Genomic DNA, 24,791 nt, shown 5'->3' on the forward strand with positions numbered 1-24,791 from the left:
ATCCGCCCACCTCAGCCTCCCAAAGTGCTGGGATTACAGGCGTGAGCCACCCCGCCCGGCCCCTGGCAGACATTTTTAAAAAGCATTCGGCCAGACGGTGTTTTCCAAATGTCACTTTAAAGGTGTACACTCTCCTTCCTTTTCTAACCGTTCTGTGTCGCGTAAGCTCCCTTGCAGGGATACCTGGAAGGGACATAATCTCGGCCGCCGGGCAGCGTGCCTGTGATGTCACGCTTTGTCTTCTTCATCTTTGCCTTTCCTCAGCTCCTCTTTTGTTTGTTTGTTTTTCGGTCAAGGTTACTGAGGCATAATTGACATACAAGTCATTGAATATTGACAAATGTATACAACCATAGAGAATCATGCCATAGAGCGGGTCCGTTACCCCAGAAACTTTCCTTGTGCCCTCTCAGTGAGTCCCTCCCCTCCACCTCCAGCCCTGGCAGCCACTCGTCTGTTTTCTGTCTTTAGTTTCGCCTTTTCTAGAATGTCATAAAAATAGCATCAGACGGTAAGTAGCATTTCGTGTCTGGCTTCCTTCACATCGCAGAATGCCTTTGAGATTCAGCTTTACTGCTGCACACATCGGGCACTTGGTTGTTTTTTATTGCCGAATAGCAATCCCAGGAGTAAGCTCATTTAATAAAACCAGGATGAACACTCTCATACGGGTCTTGGTGTGGACATAGGCCTTCATTTCTCTTATAGGTATATACCTAGGAGTGGGATTGCTGGGTTCTGTGAACTTTAGAAGAAACTGCCAAACTGTCTTCCGAAGAGGCTGCACCCTTGTGCGTTCCTGCCGGCAGCCAGTGGAATTCAAGGTGCCATCCTTCCCAGCTCTTGGCGTGGCCACCTTTTTCTGTGTATATTCACCATTTTAGTCCATCACAGTTACAGCTCTCTGTGGATTCAATTTGCTTTTCCCTAATGACCACTGAAGTTTAGCATCTTTTCATGTGTACAACTTCTTTGGTGAAGTGTCTGCTCAAATCTTTTGCCAGATTTTGCAGTTGGGTTGTTCATTTCTTTAGTATTGAGTTTTCAGAGTTCTTTATATGTTCCGGAAGAAGTTGTTTATCAGATATGTATTTTGCAAATACATTTCCCAGTCTGTCCCCTGCCTTTTTATTTTTAACAGTATCTTTTGACAATCAAACCTTTTTAACCTAGCCAACTTTTTCTTTTATAGGTTGTAATCTTTGTGTCTTATCTAAGAAACCTTTGCCTAATCCAAACTCACAAAGATTTTCCCCTGTGTTTTCTTCTAGAAGCGATATAGCTTTAGCTCTTACATTTAGGTCCATTTTGAGTTAAGTGTCTGCATATCAAGTGACATAAAGGTGAAGGTGAAGGTGTGTTTCTTTACCTGTGGATGTTATTTACCTTGTATTGACACTAGTGCTACAGTCTGCATCAAATAATTTTGGAGGGCAGAAATTCTAAAGGTCCATATCATTCTACCTCATATAACTGAAATTCTTAATAAATAGTACCCAGGGGTGGGACAAATGTTTTATATAGTAAATAAGAAGGTAGAGACAGAAGGTGTCCAATTTAACCTCAGCTCTGTGTTGCATGGAATAGGCTGCTGATAGCTGTCTGTGTAATATACTGTACAAATACTAGCCTTTACATTATTGTTACCTTGGAACATGCTACTAATTTCTTCTTGCCAGGGTAGTCTAAAAATTGCTCAGAAATGCTAACTCACCATCCTTAAGAACAATGAATATTTCTAAATTGTGGCTAGTGGAATTATTTTTCTAGAGCCTAAAAAGTAGTCCTTTCTGCCTTTTGGGACATTTTACATATTTCAAATGTGTGGCAAAGAGCTCACAGAAATTAACTAGGACTTAGGTTGGAATCCCCGGAGGATCACCAGGAATTGCAGCCTTGGACAGGCCTTGAAGGTCTGGAACACACTGCGGAAGGGAGGGAGGGTCCGCCCTGGGGAATGGAGAGGATATGGGCGTCTGCTGGGCGCCAGTGCCCATAAAAGGTGAGACAGGAAGAGTCCGCTTAGGAAGGAGAAGGGATTTCCTACTATTCAGATTTCGGCTGGTAAGTCATGAAAAGCTCATTCTTATTCTACCAGTAAAATACTGTACTGTAGATTAAAAATCCTGATGTGTAGTGAAGCAAGTTTTATCCTAGGCAACATTGTTTTTATCCTTCTCAGATAAATGCAACTCTTTCTACTCCCTTACCCAAGGCATATTTTAAGGTTAATGACCAATGAATGGAAACCACAGGGTTGTGTGATGTGGGGCCCTGATGAATCATCCATCTGTCCACCTTTGTTGAAGTCTGAAGCTGTAGAGCTACACTGCATGTGCCCGTATCTGAACATCTTTTGCCTCTTTTCTCAGAAGTGAAATTCCCCAATTCATGAATGCTGGAGTGTCAGGACCCTGAGCGCATTCTCTCCACAGTCGTGGTATTTGAGTAATGTGGGTTCAAGTCTGGATTTGTTGTCTCCGCCTTTTCAGACTGCAGCTTCCAAAACCAACCCGGATGTCCCATGTGCGCTCCAGCCATGACTTCAGACAGGGAAAAGCAATGTGCAACCCCCGCTGTCCTCACAGTAATCAGAATGGATTCTGTCTTGTAGATATCACTGAAGTACAAGGCCAAGACTGATTTAATTAGAAATAATATTTAACCCACATAAATACTGTGTGTTCCTCTGCATGACCCAGTAAGCCAGACCTTTCTACTGAGCTCCAACTCCACGCTTAAGAGGTTTTTCTTATTGGAAATCACCTATCTCTTCCCTCAAGAATGCCAGGATGGGGGTTATGGTGGTCTCGTGCGGTGGTTCTCAAGCTTTTATATACCAAGGAGTCTCCTGGGGATCAGTTCAAACGTGGATTCGGGAGTTCTGGGGCCAGGCCTGAGACTCTGCATTTATGGCAAGCCCCCAGGTGACACTGACACAGACCTCCCTTGGAGCAGCAGGGGCCTGGTGGAGTCAGCCGGCTCCCCAGAGCTGAGTGCACCCCGGCAGCCCTGACACTGGTCCCGTCTGAGCCCCTGTCCTCTCTCCTCTCCACGGGAGCAGTTGCCGTGGGGATAAAATGAGAGAAACCATGTTTAAAACCTGTAACAACACATCATCTCAAAAGACACAAACAGTTAAACGATACTGTTCATTATCCTGTTTCCTAGGAAATGGTACCTTTACATGGTCTGGTGGTGGGATCAGGCGGGGGACAGGGGACGTGACATTATCACTCTGGTCCACAGCGTCTGCTGGCTTCTGAGAAGTACTTTGTGGAAATATTGTTCTCAAGGATGTTGGAGGGATATTAGGAGCTTTCGAAATTTTGAAGCTTTTGAGATTTATGCAAAGATGTTTAAACTAGACTCTTCTCACTTTCTGGGAGTAATTTTTATTTTTAATGTCACTTATCGCAAAAGGAAAGAAAGAGATGAAAATAACTTTTCCCGTCGGGACTTTCTGACTGAGGATGGAAGTTGATAAGGACGATGATTAGCACAAAGGAAAACCCTTGGCATGTACCTGGTCCTCCCAGCTGCTCTTTATAGATGCACCACACTTCCTTAGTGGGCAGGAAATCCTGGGGAAAAGCTCCATCCTGATGACCAAGAGTGGCCTCCTCGGGCCATGCTGTGAATGTCCATTTAATCCCAGCAATGCAGGCTTTGCAATGTGCACAGCGGTGAGGGCTCCATCTGGGAGGACTGAGGTCTAACTCACATTCTGTCCAGGCTCTTCCCGGCCCTCTCTCAGTGGGGAAAGCTGGATGGAATTCTGTGAAATGTCCCATCTCCTCAGAAGCTCAGGATGGACTGTTTAGAAGTGATGCCATCTTGACAATCACTAGAATGGCTATAGCCCAAAAAATGGAAAATCACAAGTACTGGTGAGGATACAGAGGAATTGGAACCTTTGCGCATTGCTGGTGGGAATGTAAAAGGTTGCAGTCAGTGTGGAAAAAGAAATTTAGCGATACTTGTGCACACGTATTTATAGCAGCATTATTTAGCAATTCTACTCCTAGGAACACACCCAGAAGAATTCAGAACAGAGACTCAAGTAGTCCCTCATACACACATATTCACAGCAGTGCTATCCACAGTAGCCAAAACATAGAAACGCCACAGATGTCCAGGAACAAATGAATGAACCCATTGTGGTCTATCCGTACAGTGGAATATTATTCAGCCATCAGTGAATGAGGTAATGAATCCCAAAAACATGATCACTGAAAGAAGCCAGACACAAAAGGTCACACATCGTATGATTGATTCTGTTTATCGGTAAATCCGTAGAGACAGAAAGCAGAGTGGTGGTTGCCAGGGGCTGGGAGGAAGGGGAATGGGGAGTGATTGATAATGGGTTTGGGACTTCCTTTTGGGGTGAGGAAAATGTTTTGGAACTAGATAGAGGTGGTGGCTGCACAACATGGTGAATGTATTAAAAGCCACTGAGTTGTATCCTTTAAAATGGTTAGCTTTATGTTAAGTGAATTTCACTTCAGTAAAAAGAAAAGGTTACAGCATGCTCCAGAAAAGGGAAGACTAGAGTTTTTCATTCCAAAGTCAGACTCCCTAACCAAGAAATAAAGATGAGAAAGGAGTTTACTGACAATGAAAGGAAAATGAGTACGTGATGTGGTTAGCCACTTTCCCCCATCAAAGGGAATTGAGGAAGGGTTAACGAATGCAGATAAGAATGTGGTTTTTATCAATAAGACGTGCATATTTCCATTTTGGTTAGTAGCAGATGTTCCCTTTGAGTTGGCTGTATGAAATAATCCCACTGGTCACTGCTGCTTGTTTGGTTGGCTAAAAAATAATAATCCCACTGGAAAGATATGAATTTATGGGCAATAAAAGTTAACAGTCCCGATAAGAAACATTTTATCCCCCAGAAGACAGCCGGTAGACACTAACAAACCGCAAGCCTCGACATAGTGAGGGAATGTAGAGCTTCGTGGCATAGTATGTAATCTTAAGAAGGGTATAGTCTAGCATAGCCACAAACTAAACAAAAATGAGCACCACTGGGAAGGACCCACAAAAGTTGCAATCAAAACATGCTTTGTTCCCAAACTTACAACAAATGTCGAGTAGGAAACCACTAAGCATTGGAGATGGGACGAGCCTGGGATATCGTGCGCCCAGGGCCAGGGCCACTCATCTTCCGTGAGTCTCCTCATCTAGGTAGAAAGATAGTGGCAATAGCTTCCACTGTAGAATGTTCTCCAAAGACACTAAAGTGCCCAGGCTTCACTGTGACTTAGGAGGCCTGAGACCAGGCTGCCTGAGGTGACTACTGATGTGTCATTGACGGGACCCCTCTGGGACACATGGAGGGTAGAGGAGAACCCACCGTCTCTAAAACTCTGACTTCGGTCCAGATCAGGTTGCCCTGTGGGAGATTTCCCAGCTCCCCTTGGTTTGAGGGGACAGGGGTCCCAAGATTCAGGATACATCATCTTCCATCCACAGCCTTAATCTGCGTGAATAGCTTCCACCCCAAAAAATCGTCTTAACTCCTTCCCCTGATGCCTGGAGTCTAACATCTCAAGGAATTGCCATTGAGGAACGGTAATGAATTTGGAGATGAGATCTCTCCACACCCCTCCATGCTCCCGCCTCGATGACATTAACATTGTACCCTGGGATGCGTTTTTAAGTTCCCATTTCACTTCAACTGTGTGGATTGCTGAGAATGGCATTATGAACATTCTGTAAAGACAGACACTTCTCAGCTGAACAGTTTACACAGGAAAAGTTACCTGGAGGCAACAGAAGAAAAGCCTAGAAAAATGGCTCAAGTCCCCCTCAATCTCAGGGTGAGACAGGAATTTGACATTTCATAGCAAATGGGCCTTGGCAGGTAAAGGTGCCATGTGATGAATCAATAGCAGACTCATTCGTCTCAAGAGGAAATCAGGACGTACATTTTTTTAAGTTTGTGCTAGCCTGTAAAATGTTAAAACAGAACTATAATACAATAGTTAGTTCCATCCATAGGAGAGACAGAACTCTCCCTCCCCTCTTTTCTCATTTTTAAAACATTTTTATTGTGGTAAATTTATTTTTAATCTTTTTAATGTAACATTTTAAAATTTTTGTTAAAATTTATGCATAAAAATTTATGCATAAAAATATGCATACGTCCTCGCTTATGAGTGGCAGCTGAACAATGTGAACCCATGGACAGGGGAGGGGAACACCACACCCCGGGGCCTGTGGGCGGGTGGAGGGGAGGGAGAGCATCAGGACAAACAGCAAATGCAGGCTGGGCTTAACACCTAGGTGATGGGTTGATATTTTATTGTATTAAGTTCCAGGGTACTAATAAAATAATAACATCGTAGTTACCCTTTGGGTCATATTGACGTGTCTGATTCAGTGGCATTAAGTTCTTTCATGTTGTTGTGCAGCCTTCACCACCAGTCCATCTCCAGAACTTTCTCATCTTCCCAAACCGAAGCTCTGTCCTCATCAAACACTGACTCCCCCTGCCCCTCTCGGCCCGGCCGGCAGCCCTCATGCTACTGTCTGTCTCCGTGGGTTTGACTGTTCTAGGGACTGCATCTAAGGGGACTCTATACAGGATTTGTCCTTTCGTGACTGGCTCATTTCACTCAGTACAGAGTCCTCAAGGTTCTTCCGCGTCACAGCCTAGGTGACTACGTCCTTCCTCTTTAAAGGCTGAGTGCTGGTCCATTGTGTGGGCGTCTGTCCATTGTTGGACACTTGAGTGGTTTCCACGTTTTGGCGGTTGGGAATCAAGCTGCCGTGCACAGAGCGTACCAGTGCTAGCCCCTGCTTTCTCCATACCCAGAGGTGGAATCGTGGGATCCTGTAGTGATTCTTTTTTTTAATGTGTTAAGGAGCTGCCAGAGTGTTTTCCAAAGCGCTACACCATTTCACATTCCCACCAGCAGCACACACAGGTTCTGATTTCTCCACATCCTCACAAATACTTACAATTTTTTTTTTTAATAATAGCCATCCTATTTAGTTTGGACAAACATTTTTGTATGTTTCAGAAGCTCTTTTTTTTTCCCTCTGTGTGAACAAAAGGAGAGATTAACCACTTAAACATCTGAGGGTCATTTTGATATCTGAATGCAATATGCATTTCCACACCTACTGTATGCATTATATTGAGAAAAATAGAGATAAAATTGTAGAAATTCATTTGGAAAATTTTTTATACTGAAAAGGCCTTTTTAAAAAAAAAACCCAAATAAGTTAATTATTTCATCCCAACCCAGTATTATCATTTCACAAAGACATGACTTTAGAAATTTAGGATAATTTTTTTCTCACATTCCGTATTTTCTCTTCTTAAACTCTATGACTTCTTTTGTTAGCTATCATGGCAGTAGATGGTGGTTTACGTATAATGTTCCCTGTAGATTATAACTCTTTAAAAACAAACAAACAAAAAAAGTAGTTTTGAAAGTAACCGTAACTGATCATGAGTATTTATTGTGATTAATTGAGGAAATTGAACCTATGTTGTTCCCACAGGGTCAGCCTGGGCCAGTGGGCCCCCAGGGGTACAACGGGCCACCAGGATTACAAGGATTCCCAGGACTGCAGGGACGCAAAGGAGACAAGGGTGAAAGGGGAGCCCCCGGAATAACAGGACCCAAGGGTGACGTGGTACGCACCGCTGTTGTATTCCCCTGGCCTCATGAGGGTGGCGGGTATCTCAGCCGTGGTTAATTTCATTTGCTTTCTCCATAGGGAGCAAGAGGCGTTTCTGGATTCCCTGGTGCCGATGGGATTCCTGTAAGTTTTATGGAAGATTGGAATTGTAAATCGTTGCGTGCATTCTAGGCAATACATTTGTGACTTAAAGCAACATTTTGAATGAGACCTCCTTTTTTGTTTATAACATAAAATGTGTGGGGGCTATACGTGCATATTCTCCCCACAGAATTCAGTCAGACAGTGAACAAATTGTTTGCTTTGTAAAAGTCCTTATAGACTTGGCTTCAGAATTGAGACCACTTTACTAAACTGCGCATTGTTTGGGAATAAAAAGCTAGAGTGCTATCCAGATATATGCCCTAAAGAGCCAGTCTTGCGATCTCGTTTGAACTATAGAGCAACCTGCATATAAAGTCGTTCAGCCAAGAGCATGGGCAGAATGAAGCCCTGCCGAGCATTCGTGCAGCTTCTCAAGTTCTTTACAGCAACCTCACGTAAAACAAGAAAAAGAAAAGGCATGGTTTGTTCATGAGAAAAATCTCAAAATGCAATAAAATGTGTTTTTATAACCTAGTTTACTTTACTTCTTGTGGCATAAAAAAATAAACAAAACAGCCTGACTCACAGCCTTCTTCACAGGGACCCACAAGCAGATTTCCCAGGGCTGGCTTCCTGGCCAGACCTGACCTCAGGGATCAATGTGTTTATCGCACATTCTGACCCGCCTCCCATCCGGCTACTGCTGTGGTTCTGAGACATCTGCTCCACAAACCTCACACATATACACAGATGTGTGTGCCCGTGTCCTGCAGAGGCAGGTTCTGTATCCCCACACACGCACACGCACAGGGAGAGACTCCATTCCCAGGCTGCACGAGTAGGGAGGGCCATGCCTTGCAAAAGAGAAGGAGGGAATGAGTGAGTGGGGGGCAGTCCCAGAGAACTCATGCGTTTGCATCAGATCTTTAGTCCCACTGTCAAGGAGCCATCTGCAGAGCAGAAGGAGACAGGGCAAAATAGAGGAAGTCGCATTTGCCAGACAAGAGCTGCAAGCCAGTGATCTCGGGGTCACCTGAATGGTGGGCTCAGACAGACACCTGGGTTCACACAGCCCTGAACAAATAAGGGAATAACGTTCACATCAGTCAGAATCTTGAGAAATGGACAGACATGAAGAATCTGCACCTTCCAAAGATTAAACAAATTAGGAAAGTATTTTCATGTTAATGGTCTGAATCTAAATCACACATTTTTAAACTACTCTTTTGAACTCCTTAGAGCGTCTTTCAGTTTTGTCTCCAGCTGAAATCTGAGTTATAATGGAGTGACATTATGGAAAGCAATTGCAACTCATCTGTACCAGGTTTCCTTCATGTTTCCACTTTATACTCATTTAATATCAGAGGCAAATGTCTCACAAACTAGGGAAGAACTAATCATATTTTGGAGGAATGATTGTGGTTAGCAGGTGAGGACCATTTTCGACAGAACCTGCTGCTCAAAGGATCCAGTCTCCCTTAACTGCAGAACTCTGATCCTACGAATTAAGTTAACATAAATGTCACCTGCCATAAGTAATCAGTTAATGAATGTAGAGTTTGAGGGACCTGGATCATTTTAGCTGATTAGAAGTTATATGTAAGAAGTGATATGCAGTAAAATCTTAGCGTGGTCTCATATCGCAGAGTATCTAATTAGATGTTCAGCAGAGACAAACATTTAACTCAATGGAACTGAAATTTTTCTTTGAAGCACAATTTCAAACTAAGATTAGATTGACATGCCATTTCAAATCACTTAGATCAGCTCTAAGCAAGTAAGAAAGACCAACAGCAGACAAATAATAGAGAAGAATTTAAATGTTACAGTTCATTTTAAGCAAAAGCATCACAGGATACTAAAAATCTGGAGCAGAATATGTGGAGAGCTGTTTTCTCGAGCTGAAGTGCAAGGGCCCCTTATGTCTTTATTTCAAGGGCCACTAGCGTGCCAGCTCTGCAAACAGATGGAGAAGCTGCCCACAAATGGGGATTCCTCTGGCTCACCAGAGCGTTTTACTGAAGCCCGTCAGATCTCTCATCTGATGGTACCAGTTCAACCAATGGCTGTGGACCTCGGAAGCAAAGAGATGTGCAAATAAAAGTTCCACTTTTTTATTGTATTTCTTAATATCATTGCGGTTACGGCACTGTATGTAGGATTGGTTGCGTGGGGTTTTGGAGGTTTGTTTGTCGTGTTTGTTTTGTCGTGTTTTGAGACAGGGTCTTGTTCTGTCGCCCAGGCTGCAGTGCAGTGGTGTGATCTTAGCTCACTGCAACCTCTACCACCTGTGCTTAAGCAATTCTCATGGCTCAGCCTCCCAAGTAGCTGGGATTACAGGCACTCGCCACCATGCCTGGCTAATTTTTGTATTTTTTATAGAGACAGGGTTTCACCATGTTGGCCAGGTTGGTCTCGAACTCCTGGCCTCAAGTGATCTGCCTGCCTTGGCCTCCCAAAGTGCTGGGATTACAGGTACGAGCCACTGCACCCAGCCAAGTTTGTTTCTTTATCTTGACATTTTCCAGATTCCTCAAAGTAAATATAAAAGACATCCCAATGATCTCAAAAATCACTCTGGAATGTATGTTTGGTTTATTATCAAGAAAACTAAAAGTTTAACAGTAACTACACAATAACAAAGCATGTAGCTAAATACCTATTGTTTAAAAAAACAGCAAAACAGGCTGTGGCCAGGTAGTGCATACATTATAGATTATTAACCCAGCCCCTGTAATCTCCTGGAACTAGCTTAAGGCAGTGAAAATGCCCACAAATTTAGCCTGAGTCCCTCTAGTCACTGCAGACACTTGGCTGTGTTGCCTTCCCCACCCGCAGACATTTCAGAAAACCTGACATGCTTCATATTCGTGTTTAAAATCTAAAAGGTCATGTTTCCCAAGAAAGCAAACAAGAGCCAATCAGTTCTTTTCAATATGCCAAGGCCACTGATAAAATCATGTTGTGGGTGTGTCTTCTCTGTTTAGGATGTGGATCTGTGAAACTCACTATCTAAAATTCAGCTGGGCACAACTGATAAGGACCTCCCTGTTATCCCTGAGAAGGAGGTAGCTGCTTCTGAAATCTCTCCCAGAATTTTTAAAATGTACCTTTACTTGTTTTCTACAGGGATAAGGACCTTCCTGTTACCCCTGAGAAGGAAGTAGCTGCTTCTAAAATCTCTTCTAGAATTTCTGAAATGTAATTTTACTTGTCCCTGCTAATAGACAGTCACTCCACTAGTAAGACAGAAGAAACCCCAACAGTGTACTTCTTACCCAAGCCCAAGTAAAGCAGAACTTTGCTTCGAAATCTTTTCCCTGCTTAGAACTATACCTTATGCCTTCACTGATTTAATCTTTCATTCATTCATTTGTTCACTTTTGAGGTGTCTTTTCCTTGGATTCATGCCGGGAACGTGGCTTATGAGAATATTTAAGACTGTTTTATCACACAGTTACGTGGCAACTAGAAACCTGCTGGTTGGCTGATTCTCTCACTGCTGTCTTTCCCAGGGACACCCGGGGCAAGGTGGGCCCAGGGGAAGGCCCGGCTATGATGGCTGCAACGGAACCCAGGGAGACTCAGGTCCACAGGGGCCCCCCGGCTCTGAGGGGTTCACCGGGCCTCCCGTGAGTATCCCCACAGTGTCTGCGCTCCAGGGACAGGCAGACCCCTGCTAAGCCGTACCTTTATAACCTGGGGGGGCTCCCGCTCATTATGGCCAGAACGGAAGCATAACTGCTTGTTGACGCCCAAGACATGATGTTTCTGGATTCAAATAACTTCGTTTTTCATATCCTTTAAATGTTAGATAGAAAATCGTTGTGGTTGATGTTGTTCACTCTCCCAGTCTCCTAAGCGTCACTTCATTTTCTCCCAAATTCTCATGATGAATAGTGGAGTCGTAAAATGAAAATTAAAAACCTGAAACCTTGACAGAATTCTGTCCATCACCATCCTTATCAGATTCTGAAATACTTTGTGATGTGGGAGTGCAGTTATTCTCCAGCAGATACAAGGCAGGAGTTTGTTTTTTAATGGAGGAACTTTTATATAGTCATCTGTTTTGTAGCCTCATTTATTTTTTTAAGGTCTTGGTAAAACGTCCTGAAATAATGTCTTCAGTAGTATGTTGCTACCTTATTTCCAAGAAAATCTTGCAAATTCAGGGTTTTACTAAAATTTTGTTTGGTGAGACTTTTTATTTAAAAAAAAAAAAAAAACTAAAGTAGGGGGGAGGAACAGTCATTAATCACCTTCATCACGTTTTCACCTGAAGCGAGTAGATTTCTCCTCCTGCTCAGTTCCAGCTTCACCTGCCAGTTCCCCTTTCCTCAGCTGTTTCTGTTTTATGTGGTTCAATTTTTCAATAAACTACATCAACTTCTACTCTATATATCATCGATTTCATTATCAAGAAACATATCTATTACTTTAAGTGGTTCTTATAGTAGATGTTGAAAGATATTTACACATGCACATATGTATATACCTACCGTTTATATTTGATACAATTCCAATTTTAAAGAATGACCCAGTATCTATCCCGCAAATGGGTGCTTGAGTTAATACGTTTAGTACACTCATGCCAAAGAAAGCACATAGTAGTATTATCAGAATAAAAATAACATTGGCATACTAGAGGGTTGGTTGACAGAGATTCATTTGGGTTTTGAAAATAATTTAAATCCCGAAGTATTTCTGTTCTAACTCTAGGAAAGATACGATTGGGTCAATAGGAAATTAAAGGTGTCTCACCTGTTGCTGAATATGGGGCTGGTGTTCAGAATAACCCCCATGAACCATAAGAACAATTAGACCTTGCCTACAAAAGTCAATGTTCCATCATCCAAATTATCATAGATGCACCGAATGTTAATGGACTTTTTTTGTTGTTTTTTCTTTTTACAATATACTGCTAATTAGGGGCCCCAAGGACCAAAAGGGCAGAAAGGTGAGCCTTATGCACTGCCTAGAGAGGAACGCGACAGATATCGGGTACGTTTGCAAGAGATGGGAGGGGTAATGAAGGGACCCAGTATAAATTCTCAACTAGCAAAGTTAATTGCCAAGTGAACTTTGCATGTAAGAATGAATGTACTGAAGGCATGCCGAGAATGGCAGCATAACCCAAGTCACATTGAATGTAAAAGTCATCTTGTTTCTGATCAGGATGTTTTCAATCTTATTTTTAATTGTGTGTTTATCTCTTTCCCATATTCACAATACTCCAAGCCAAGTTAGTATTTGTACTTAATATTAGTAAATATTAATATTACTAAAATATATTCTGACTAAATCACAATGTTAGTAAAAATTAATATTAGTAAGTTAACATTACTAAGTCCTGATAGGGCTGATCTGTTTGATATGCTTATTTCCAACTGCAATAGAAGGTAACTAAATCTGAAGATGGTTAAAAGCTATCACTCTTAAAATTATTTCTTCTCCGTTAGGGCGAACCTGGGGAGCCTGGATTGGTCGGTTTCCAGGTAAGTTTATTTTTATTAGACGAAATTCAAAGCAAAAGTTTAAGAGCTTCAGAACTCCAAGTACCAGTTTACCTCTCTTAAAAACATTCTCTCGCTACCTATCCATAGGGACCTCCCGGCCGCCCTGGGCCTGTGGGGCAGATGGGTCCAGTTGGAGCTCCAGGGAGACCAGTAAGTACTGGGACACAGGTGCCGACTCTGGGACCATCATCAGGTCATCCCTTCCAGATGCCACTTCTTTAGGGGTTGAATCCAGATGAGAGCTTTAAGAATAATTATGATGCTTACAGGTGTAGCAGAGAACATTAAAACGGACCATTCCTTGCACACATTCTGCTGCTGTTAAGGTTGAAGAATAAGAACTTAAAATTATGGTCACCAGCTCAGTGCCAGTTATGTCAAATTTTGACTTGGTCCTGGCAGGGTGCCCTTCCATCCCCACCCCATACCTACCCAGTGACAAAGAGCCCATCATCCCTGGGCAAGGCAAACCAAAGTCCCACAGGTTCATAAGGAGGAAATGGGGTTGGCCTGGGCCACACCCGTGCTAGCAGGCGCATCACACCTGGGCTCATTCCAGCAGGTGAGATATTGGCCATTGTTTAACAAAATGGCCCTAGAGGGCTCATTGCAAGTAGGAAAGAGCAGAAAAAGGCACTTGCTAAGGCTTGTGCAGCTCTCTGGCCACTCCCACCACTGTACAGTGACCTGGAAGGTGAACTGGCCACTGCGAGAGCTCCTGACTCTCATTCCCCACGTGTGTTAGTAATCGGATAAACAGGCCTTAACTTATACAAGGAGAGATCTGGGCTGCAGGTAAGCGGACCTTCTCACAGGAAGCCATTGCTCAAGACCAAGACAAGCTATCAAGGGACACTAACACTAATTCCTTGACAGATACTGAGGAAAAAAATGAAGTCATATATATTTGGGGAGACTCAGTCAAACTAACAGTTGGGGGTGGGGGTACTTATTATTTTCTTCAGATTATAATAAATAACAATAATAATAATAGATTTTGTCTCTACAAAGCAAATTTCCCTGGTGCTGTGAAAGTCATTTTTGCAAGTAGCCCTGTCTGTGAAAGACCTGGTCAGGGTGACTGAAATCAGGATCATACGAGACGCCCTTGCTGTTTCACTCCATTCAGTTGTCGGCTGAGTCACAGCACACCTGCCACATGCCTGGGTTTCTTTTTTTTTTTTGAGACGGAGTCTCGCGCTGTGTCACCCAGGCTGGAGTGCAGTGGTGCGATCTCGGCTCACTGCAAGCTCCGCCTCCCAGGTTCACGCCATTCTCCTGCCTCAGCCTCCAAGTAGCTGGGACTACAGGCGCCCGCCACCACGCCCGTCTAGTTTTTTGTATTTTTAGTAGAGACGGGGTTTCACCATGTTAGCCAGGATGGTCTTGATCTCCTGACCTCGTGATCCACCCGCCTCGGCCTCCCAAAGTGCTGGGATTACAGGCTTGAGCCACCGCGCCCGGCCAATGCCTGGGTTTCATACTTTAAATGCACAGCTCAGAGAAGTCAGGCACAACAGATTGTACTTGCTAGGTCCTTAGCTGCTCTGACAGCTTTTGGTTCTTCACATGAGCCAGGCAATCATCCACAACCCCCTCCTTGTCTGCTCCTTTGTATCCACTTATTTGTACTTAAACACTCTTCTGATCTGAAATGCTTTACTCCTAAACACGGTGTTGACACTGAATGCTCTGCAGAGAGACACACTGTGACATTGCAGATGGACTTTCCACCCTGCAGTGCCAGCCTATAGATTCATTCTGTCCATGAACACTGGCCAAGCTACCAGGAAGAAGTGCCGCATGGAGTCTCGTGGGGACTCCCAGAGGAACTTGGGGAAACTGTCTCTGCAGTCACAGGGCCTGGGACCTTGCAAAGGGATCAGAACAAACACAGAGAGGACATGGGTGAAGTCAAAAGCCTAAACACACAAAAGCAAAGCAGAAACAGCTGTCTGTAGACAGCCGGCAGATTCTGAGAACTGGAGCTGACCCGAGTCCCTCTCCCCCAGTATGTCATCCCTGCCAAGCCAAATGCATCAGAAACCTCCATGCATCCTACACAATGTCCTAAATGTACAGTAAATGGCTTTCCCAGAGCTTTCCAGCGGATGTTGTCTGGGTCCTGGGGTAAAGAAAACACTTTACACATTTCTTTGTATTTGTACAGGGACCACCCGGACCCCCTGGACCAAAAGGACAGCAAGTAAGTTGGTTTTGGGGGTTGAGGATGAGGGAAGTGGGTACTTAGGTGTTTGTGGGTCTGTTTTTTACCATAAAACTTCTTGGTTAACAAGTATTTATTGTTTATATTATGATGAAAACGGTTTTGTAGGTTTTTAAGACTTAATGTTAAACTCCAAGGATAGATCCATGGTGCCTCTGGACATTAAAAAAGTGAATAGGTGGAATGATTTGTTGTTTGCAAATTAATTCCCACACGCCTGTTGGTATATGAAAACCAAACGGATGAATATTTGATTGAAAATGAAGATTAGAACAATTTAGGGACAGCTCACATTTATTCAAGTGCATTGATTTACGAGAATGGATAAAACGTAACTCTATCTGTTGTAGGGAGGCCAATGTCATTCTTCTTACCCGGCTAGAATTAGGTTCTACAGGAGTCTAATGTCAGCCTCTAGGGATATATTCAGTGATAGTCAAGTTAGGCTAGAGCCCAAAGCTATGTACTGTTTTCATCCCAGAAAGGTTATTAAATTGGTTGGAACACAGCAAAGTAGGTGGTTTGTTAGAAACTCGGAGGACAGAACTAGGGTTCCTTATTATCTGGGAAAGCTGGATAAATGTCCAAGACAAACGAATGCAGTTGACAAGGGAAGTATTTGATCAAAATGCGACATAATTCAGAAATGCTGGGCTGCCAACGGGAAGCATCTAGGAACCTTTCCCTTGCCCTGTGTCCCGATGGAGGACGCGCCAAGGCCACACATTGCCATGCCTGCCCATTGCTGTGACCCCTGGTGACCACAGCTGCCACCGCCCATGCCCCCAGGCTCCTGTCCCCTCTGACACGGCTTCCTGTCGGATGGGGAGCTTGCGCAGGCTGCTGGACGCCCCACCGCCTGGCAGCCTGGAGCAGGATAAGATGGGCTGCAGGCCAAGAGCAGCAGAAATAGGACCGGGCGGCCGGGCTGAGGAGGCAACAGCCAAGCCCTGAGCCCAGGCGTGAGCCTCAGATCTCCCCTTGCTGCAGCAAACATAAACAGCCCTCCTCACCCCTGACCAAGTCACTTCCTGGTGACTTTGACAACCAGCTCAGGAGGCAGAGAGGGACCGTGGGGGACTCACACAAATTGCATTCTAATCTAGCCTGGCTGTGTTTCTGGGCTTTGATTTCAGCTCCCCGCCAGGTGGGGAAGAAGCAAAAGGCAAAAATTCATTGAAGGCTTTGTTTGTGTTTTCAGAAAATATCTGGACATTGGAGGGGGCGGACGGTAGACTGCAGAGAGAGAGAGCTCAGATAGGACCTGTGTGACCCTGTTGTCACTGTGGGAACACAGCAACCCTGGGAAACAAGCAAAGCTGTTGGGAGTAGAAGAGGACTGTGCCTATGATGTGCACAAATTTGTCGTCTTGCTTTTTCTATGCACAAATCTTAGAGGTCAGCGTTGTCAGTCCTCCCACACATGGCTACTGCGTTCATGAAATGATTAAATCCTTACTGTGACACTGGGCCTAGCTTTGCTTCTTAAGCAAAAAGGGAGACAGAAAGGCTGGAGAAAGCCTGGAGAATCACCTAAAATCATTATATTCTGATTGATTTTAAATTTCCAAAGATTATTAAAAAGATGGGTAGAGTTTATATGAAATGAGGATTATTTTGCCAAAATGAGAGAAGACTAAGCCAGAAGAAAAGACAAATCATGGTCTTCAAATGCAGAGTCCAGGGAGTGAAACGGGGCTGCTTCCTCTATCTACAGGGGCCAGAACCCAGGGATATGCTCTTAGACTACAGTCTGCAGAGACCATTACTCACAATTGAGGGCCAGCACCACCTGGAGTCCAATCTCAGCTCCCACTCATTCACTCTGAGGCCTCGGTCAACCGATAGGACAAACTGTCAGTTAGTTTCTACAACGCAAAGCAAGAATATTATGAAAATACAGTTGCTCAGTAAAGTTGCCGATACATAGGTCTTGGGTATCTTTTTCTAAGAAAAATAATTTTATTTCTCTCTGATTATTAGCTTTTTAAAACTTACAGAAATTATTTATCTTTTCAGGGCAACAGAGGACTTGGTTTCTACGGAGTTAAGGGTGAAAAGGTAAAGGAAGCCTGGTCAGTTCCAGCAGAGGCATGCAGCATTTCTCAGCCAGGAAATAAATCATTTTAATTACTAAGTTCTATGCTGTAAAATTTTTACCTTGAGTTGGTCTGCAGACAGACCATTTGCGTAGGGAAATAATCATTGCAAAGTGCTAAGTTGTCACCCACATGCCAGTGATTAATTCTGCATCAACAAGATGGTAAACATGGACCATCTAGGCTAGCCGAGACTCTGACACAGAGACATAAACTCAGCTCATCTTCAGCAGGTGGAGGTGAGGACATGCCATTGAGGGCATCTTCTCATGTGTGGAACCCAGAGGTGATTGAGGGGACTGAAACTAGAACCAGAGACTGACATGGAGCCACCACAGAGACCAGGGGATCTCAGGGACCAGCCCTGGTAGGCCACAAAGGCAGCCATAAGGACCATGTGGCTTTTCTCCTTAGAACAGTGAATCTTAGAACAGTGCTAAGATTCAAAGACCTCATGACCTTTGAGAGGAACATATGAGATCACATGCACGACAGGCTTGATGCAGCGCCCACACCCCGCAAGCAAAACCTCACCAACACAGTCCCATTGCATTCACCACAAAATCCATGTACCCACTGTAAAACAGACCTGTCCCTTGACTTCATGACTGGAACATTTCTATTTTGTTTTCCATTCTGCTTTTTGATGGAACAGCACAGAAAGTTGAATCAAGTCCTGCTCATGTTTGAAGAGGAAATTCTTCCTTCTTTACATTAATGCCATAGAAGAAGTCAGAAAAGAACAATTAGCAAGCAGAGGGCTTCTGGGAAAAAAAGAAAGAAAAACATTGAAGATCCAAACACATAAAAATGTATAGCCCCATACGATGAAATAGTACAACATAATAAAATAAAATAAAAACCAGAAATCTGGGAAGAAATCATTGGTGGGAGAAGAGAATAGTCCTGTTGAATGTAATGGAGATTAAGTTTGAGTCTACAGTCTACAAAGGGCTTATGCAAATAATTAGCAAAGAACATCAGGGGCCCAACAGGTACAAGGGCGGAGAACAAACAGTTTGGGTATTTTAAGATACTCTATTAGTGGACACTCGGCGTGCACTATGGAGTATCACTTTCTGTAGCTGATCCATCATCCCCTTTACTGCTGTCCATGTTATGTGATATCCGGGCTCAGACTTGTATGATATAGTTTAATGTGGAAACAAAGGAAAAGACAATAATGTTCTTTTTGTGTCCGTTTCTGGGAGGTAAAGCCAGAATATTATGCAAGGATAGTTGTCCAGTAATGTTTTAGATAGATTGGTTTCACCATCTGCGCACCACATCAAAAAGCGTTTTCTGCTAATGATAAAATTGCAAATTAAAGCAATCTTGGGATATTATCTTTATTCAAGATTGCTTTTTATTATATAACAACATCTTTAGCTGGGGAAGTAGTCTTTTGTTTCTTCAGCATTTCTTTTATCTTGGTGCCCATCTTGGCAACCAGTAGAGTAATACCTGTCAGAAACCATGAAGACATTAAGTCTTCATACCTAATAACTCCCATATGTAGAAATTCATTGTAAGGCAATAACCCCACAGAAACAAATGCAGTTCAGAATTGTGAACAACCTACATGGCCTTTATGCATAAATTCTAAATGATTGCTAATGAGAGGAGGATACAAAAGGCTTACACCAGGATTACTCTATTTTGTGATTATTATACTATAAAGAGGTATACATATGGTAAGTAATATGCAAAAAGGGTTAAAACTGCGGTATTTTGGCCGTATTGTGTTTGTATTCGAGTTTTGTGGTTTCCTTTCTATTTAAAGACAACTGCTTTTGCTAAATAACTTGCAGGGTGACGTAGGGCAGCCGGGACCCAATGGGATTCCATCGGACACCCTCCACCCCATCGTCGCGCCCACGGGAGTCACCTTCCACCCAGATCAGTACAAGGTAAAGAGCAAAATTGACTGTTTTCCTAGTTGAACTAAAAAAAGGAGAGTAAAAGTAAATTTCTTCAATTGTATTCAATCACATTCCGAGTAGAAAAAGCCTCACCACCAACTTGGAAAATTACGCATGAAAACATAACCAAGTCCTCCCAGAATGTTTTCAACGCTTGCAGACCGTTACTAGATCCACAGTGCAATTGCTTCGTCAGTCCATCGTCTCAGACAATTGTAATGAATCTGAAGCAACATGAGAATTCATCAAAAAATAAAAACCTCACGTCTATCCTTACGTTCAGTGTAGATGGAGGCTAATGGTCATACCGTCATTCAAAGCCAGAATCACAGAACTATCTAGCAAAATGTGTTCAGCAAAATAAAACCTACTTCCTTGCTGACATGAAGCACCTTTTGGAGGATCAAAGTCAGTTTTTGACAGTTTCTGAATCGTTCAATTAACATTTTGCTTAATTGAAATCATGCTCTTAGTCTGAAATAGGAATTGCCGTCCACTCTGCCTGGGTTTGAAGGCTTCTGTGCCACCCACTCGCTCAGGGAGGTCCTGCAGCCTTTCTAGGGCTTCCTGTTCTCCTTGTCAAATGGGGATGGTGACACTGACCTGGAGCTGATGAGGAGGTTGCAGGCGACTGTGAAACACTCAGTACCATGTGGGGCACACAGAATACCTGGGAACTAAAATAGAAACCCCAAATGTGGAGATCTTATCTTTCCAAATAGAATCTGATTCCCAACTCTTGAGCATCTGTCAGGATGGGGCTTGGTTCCTGGGTCGTGGGTCGTGGGTCGTGGGTCGTGGGTCCTGGGTCCTGGGTCCTGGGTCCTGGGGCGGATTTGGCAGGCAGGACCACTGCCTTGCGGGGGAAATCAACCTAGGTGGCTATGGCCCAAATTATGAGTGACTGTTGACAAAAGTGTCCTGGGAGGCAGCAGGGAGGGCCTCTGTCCAGCTTCTGGATGGGAGCCCAGAGCAGGGTTGATGTGTGTGGAGGTGCTCAATCTTCTGAGTCAGGCTTCCCACCCTGTCTACAACCCAGGCCATGGTGGGATCCAGGGCTGAGCATGGCCAACCTGCAGGGACAGTTGTGAGCTGCAGCAATCGAAGGTACCTTCCAGGAATGACGGGGACAGAGGACCTGCCAGTTGCTGTTTCTTTCACCATTTTAGACACAGAGAAGTGGGAAAAATGTAGATCGTGTTTTTGATCTATGATACTGACATGGTTTTCAACAGCCGCTTTTGCTTCAATATGTTCCATGTGTATCTTCTCCTCAGAGGACGTCCTAGTAACGTTTTCTTCCAAAGAGTATTTTCATTAAGGCTTTTCCTTGGGCACGTTCTCCCACGATAGGGATGTAAACATCTGCCTGGAGCTGTGTGGGGGATAAAGGAAAACACAGAGAAGGAAAGACAGACTTTCACCTGTACCAAGAGGAATACATGAATTAATTTGTCTTGTGAAAATCTAGAAGAAATAGCACATCTTTTCCCTTGAACTTTGAAGCTGCAAAATTTAAGAGTCGTGTGTTGCAGTCAATTGATAATGATTGTTTGAGGATTGATTCAGTACTTTCAGCCCATGTAATGAACCTTGATTGATTTTTACCCGTTACCATCCTTAAATTAATAAGCATTTCTTATTTTTCATATTCTTCACAGGGTGAAAAAGGCAGTGAGGGGGAACCAGGAATAAGAGTAAGTCGAGTAATGCACCTGCTCCCTCCCCTGTGGCTCCTGGGTGCTCGGCGCTCTGCCGGGCATGACGGGGTGCGCCGTGCGCTCGGGGCCCGCACACCGTCAGTCTCTCATCCCCTTGTCCGTAGCAGGACAGTATTAGCATGCATTTTTACACTCTGTTTCCAGAAGTCAGTTCTAGAATGTCTTCCTCTTGGTAACGTAAACACTGGCTAATCATCTTCTGAGGTTTGGGAAGGGAGCGTGAAGATGGCAGAGGGGCGTGGCTTCCATTCAGGCGCCACCAGGTTCTGCCCTCTGTCCCCTCTGTCACTGCCTGTCCTCAGAGCTTCACGGTCACTTACCACGTGACGTGACACACGCAGTCCTGGATGGGTGACAGCCCAGGAAGGCTGGCGGGTCTCCTAGGACCGTGCCCTGCACTGCGCCTGAGTTGAGCATCGCCAGGCGGTCTGGACACCATCGGGGCTGAGGACACAGAACCCGGGAGCAGAGGATGACACGTGGGCCCTGCCGGCTGGAGGGGCCACCCCTGGGCTGCTCCTTATGCCCCTTCTGCTCTCTCCTAGGGCATTTCCTTGAAGGGAGAAGAAGGAATCATGGGCTTTCCTGGACCGAGGGTAAACCACGCCTTTTATTACTGCAGTTGTTGGTTTGGTTTGGTTTTTTTAGGTAGGCTTTCCTTTTTAGAGCTGTTTCAGGTTCACAGCAAAATTTACCAGAAAGTACAGAGATTTCCCATTATTACTCCCCCCCGACACACACACACAGCCCTCCAGCACGAACATCTTGCTCTGGGGGCTGCACTGGCTACAATCCTGTGAACCACCTTGACACACCCTCTGTGGAGGAGGCGCGAGTGCCGCACAAACCTTCCTGCTTGTGTGCGTTCAGCTCAGTTAGTCTGGTAACCAAAAATGTAGAATATCTTAAACACACACTGATTTCCGACGGTCCCAAGAGCCCAACAAAAATGTCCCTAGTTGTAAGGGGCAGGAAGGGGTCCCTGTCCACGGTGTTTCAGCCACCTGAGAGACAGACCTCAGCTTCAGAGCCCCAGCCTGGACTGACCCCACTCACTCCACGACCACACCTAGCTGAGGGCTGGGACAGGTGGTCAGAGCCCTGGGCCCAGGAAGAGAACAGAGTTTTGGTGACTATCTGGCAGTTGGTACCACTCAAAAGACCATATTTTACATTCTCCAAAAATAAGAATAGAGAGACACAGTAGAACATTGGAGTACAAGCCTTTTTGTATTTTTAGTTTTTTATTGTGCTGTCTTGGTGGATTTCTCTGTATTTCTTGAAGTGGTAGCAATGATGCGTGTTCTGAAAGCATTGCTAAAATGATGTATGTCCCTCAGGAAATGAAAGTCTTGGGATGGCTCTGATGCCTTCCGTAGTGAAGCACCTTTGAGATTAGGATGGATTCTGCTTTCTTTGAGCCTTTTTATCATAGTCATTATTTCCCACCGCCACCCCCCACAACTTTGTAAAGAGGGAAGAATTATATTAATAGTTGGTATTGAATTTGACAATTTGTTCCTATTCTTCAAAGTCTGGACCTGAGACTTGTTCAGTCTGTCTGTGAGCATTTTGCTGTAGTCACAGCCAGGTGCCGTAGTCAAGCCCTCTGGAAATGTTACTGCATATTCTGAGCTGTTTGCTTCTGTTTTTTGTTCAATCCAGGGTCCCCCTGGCTTGAGTGGTGAAAAAGGATCACCAGGACAGAAGGTAAGCTGGATGCATGAACTGCAGTCTACTCTGGGCCCACGACATCCCACAGAGGTTAAGTAAGTAGGCCTTGGCATCTCAGGAAAGAAAATTCATCTCTAGGAAAAACATCGAAAACGGTTCTCGTATTTGCAGTCACACAGATAATCCTGCCTCCCAGGTCATTCACAATACTTGAGCTGGGTCATTACCTTGGCTCTCATTTTTGCAAACTGTCTTTTGATTCCTCCCCTTCAAAGCGTCCGTCACTCGACCCCACCAGCCGTGGCTTCTGTATCGTCCAGCCCCACACCCCTCCTCCATGTCCTTGTCGCTCGTAGGAAGGTCCTGGACTTGGTAACCCAGGGTCCACCTCAATGTTTTTATAGATCGACCCATACTCTGACACTTCATTTACGTTTAATGACAACCCAATTATTTTTATCATGAGTTCTGTGGACAGATTTTCGGCTTTTTTTTTTTTTTTTAGGAGAAAAATGTTAGGTAAGAAATGTATTATGGACCAGGAGCAGTGGCTCATGCCTGTAATTCCAGCACTTTGGGAGGCCCGAGGAGGGTGGATCACCTGAGGTCAGGAGTTTGAGACCAGCCTGACCAACATGGTGAAATCCTCTCTCTACTAAAAATACGAAATTTGCCAGGAGTGGTGTGGGCACCTGGAATCCCAGCTACTCAGGAGGCTGAGGCAGGAGAATCACTTGAACCCAGGAGGCAGAGGCTACAGTGAGCTGAGATCAAGATCGGGCCATTGTACTCCCGCCTGGGCAACAAGAGTGAAACTCCATCTCAAAATAATAATGATGATAAAATTTTAAAAAAGAGATGTATTATGAATCTAGGTCAGATTTAGAACCGTCTGAACTCTAGGTCATACACGATGTTTTAGTTCAGTGGTTGATGCCTTTTCACTGTTCGCTGTGCCTACGGGTCCCACCCCACAGCCCACAGCACACGCCTCCCACGGCAGGCCCGGCAGACTGCCCCGGCACCACCACTGACAGCCCCTTGGGTCTCACATGGCACTCATGCCAACATACACACACAGACGTGTAGCTTCACATGCATATAACGGAGCAACAAAAGAAATGACCGTGTCTGTGCTACTCTGCCCAGTGCCACTTAGAGAGTGTTCCACATTGGCAGGTACGCATCTGCCTCGTTCTTTAAAGCTGCAGAGAATGGCAGTCAGTGGATGCGTCGTATTTCCTTGCCCCCTCGAGGTGGTTTTCGTATTTCCAGCAAACATGCAGTCACCTCGGTGTACACAGGGCTTGGTTGCCTGCCCATGGGCTAGTATGTCCATCGCTCAGTCCTAGTAGGTGCATAGAGATAGAGTATTATCAAAATCCCTAGCCTCGGAATCACAACTCCATTGAATCCTGCTCAGGGCTGCACGGAGGTAGTGTAGCATCTGGAGGCCCACGGGCTGCGGTTAGCTGGTGCAGAAGCTCGGCAGGCCTGGTGGGGGTTCTGCGTGCTTGTTCCAGGACCGCAGATGGACCTGCCTCCCAGACTCCCTTTCTGACCTCCACTGGCTCTAGGCATGGTCGTCTTGACCCAGCATTCTGGTTTTGACCATTCAAACTTAACACCGATCTTGCTGACTTCCTGCAACCTCAAATGATCTTTCTGTTCCCATTCCTGTTATTTTATGCTAAATTCAGCCCAGGGAGCCAGTGCCAGGCTTTGCCGCAATCAGGAGTACTCCCAAAGGCAGCACACCTACAGCAAGAGCTGTCCAAACCCACCCCACCCCGAGGCCACATTCTAGTTCATGGCTTAGGAAAAGCAAATGTTGTAAAGGGACAGAGGCTAAAGCAGACATTATCATTCAAAAGTAACCCGTTTCC

The 24,791-nt window shown here is 44.6% G+C and overlaps 1 protein-coding gene across 2 annotated transcripts in view; it reads left to right on the forward strand.

Annotated features, from left to right (window-relative positions):
• COL4A2 (collagen type IV alpha 2 chain) overlaps positions 1 to 24,791 on the forward strand; it is a 200,362-nt gene that overhangs the window by 110,280 nt on the left and 65,291 nt on the right. For both annotated transcript variants that reach the window (XM_050766586.1, XM_050766585.1), the window contains 12 exons: positions 7,522 to 7,656; positions 7,741 to 7,785; positions 11,262 to 11,378; positions 12,676 to 12,747; positions 13,206 to 13,241; positions 13,350 to 13,412; positions 15,433 to 15,468; positions 17,509 to 17,550; positions 19,400 to 19,498; positions 21,172 to 21,207; positions 21,777 to 21,827; positions 22,897 to 22,941. In XM_050766586.1, the coding sequence (XP_050622543.1) occupies positions 7,522 to 7,656; positions 7,741 to 7,785; positions 11,262 to 11,378; positions 12,676 to 12,747; positions 13,206 to 13,241; positions 13,350 to 13,412; positions 15,433 to 15,468; positions 17,509 to 17,550; positions 19,400 to 19,498; positions 21,172 to 21,207; positions 21,777 to 21,827; positions 22,897 to 22,941 (777 nt within the window). The remainder of the gene's footprint in view (positions 1 to 7,521; positions 7,657 to 7,740; positions 7,786 to 11,261; positions 11,379 to 12,675; positions 12,748 to 13,205; positions 13,242 to 13,349; positions 13,413 to 15,432; positions 15,469 to 17,508; positions 17,551 to 19,399; positions 19,499 to 21,171; positions 21,208 to 21,776; positions 21,828 to 22,896; positions 22,942 to 24,791) is intronic.

Source organism: Macaca thibetana, chromosome 17 (assembly GCF_024542745.1).
Source record: "Macaca thibetana thibetana isolate TM-01 chromosome 17, ASM2454274v1, whole genome shotgun sequence".
NCBI lineage: Eukaryota > Metazoa > Chordata > Mammalia > Primates > Cercopithecidae > Macaca > Macaca thibetana.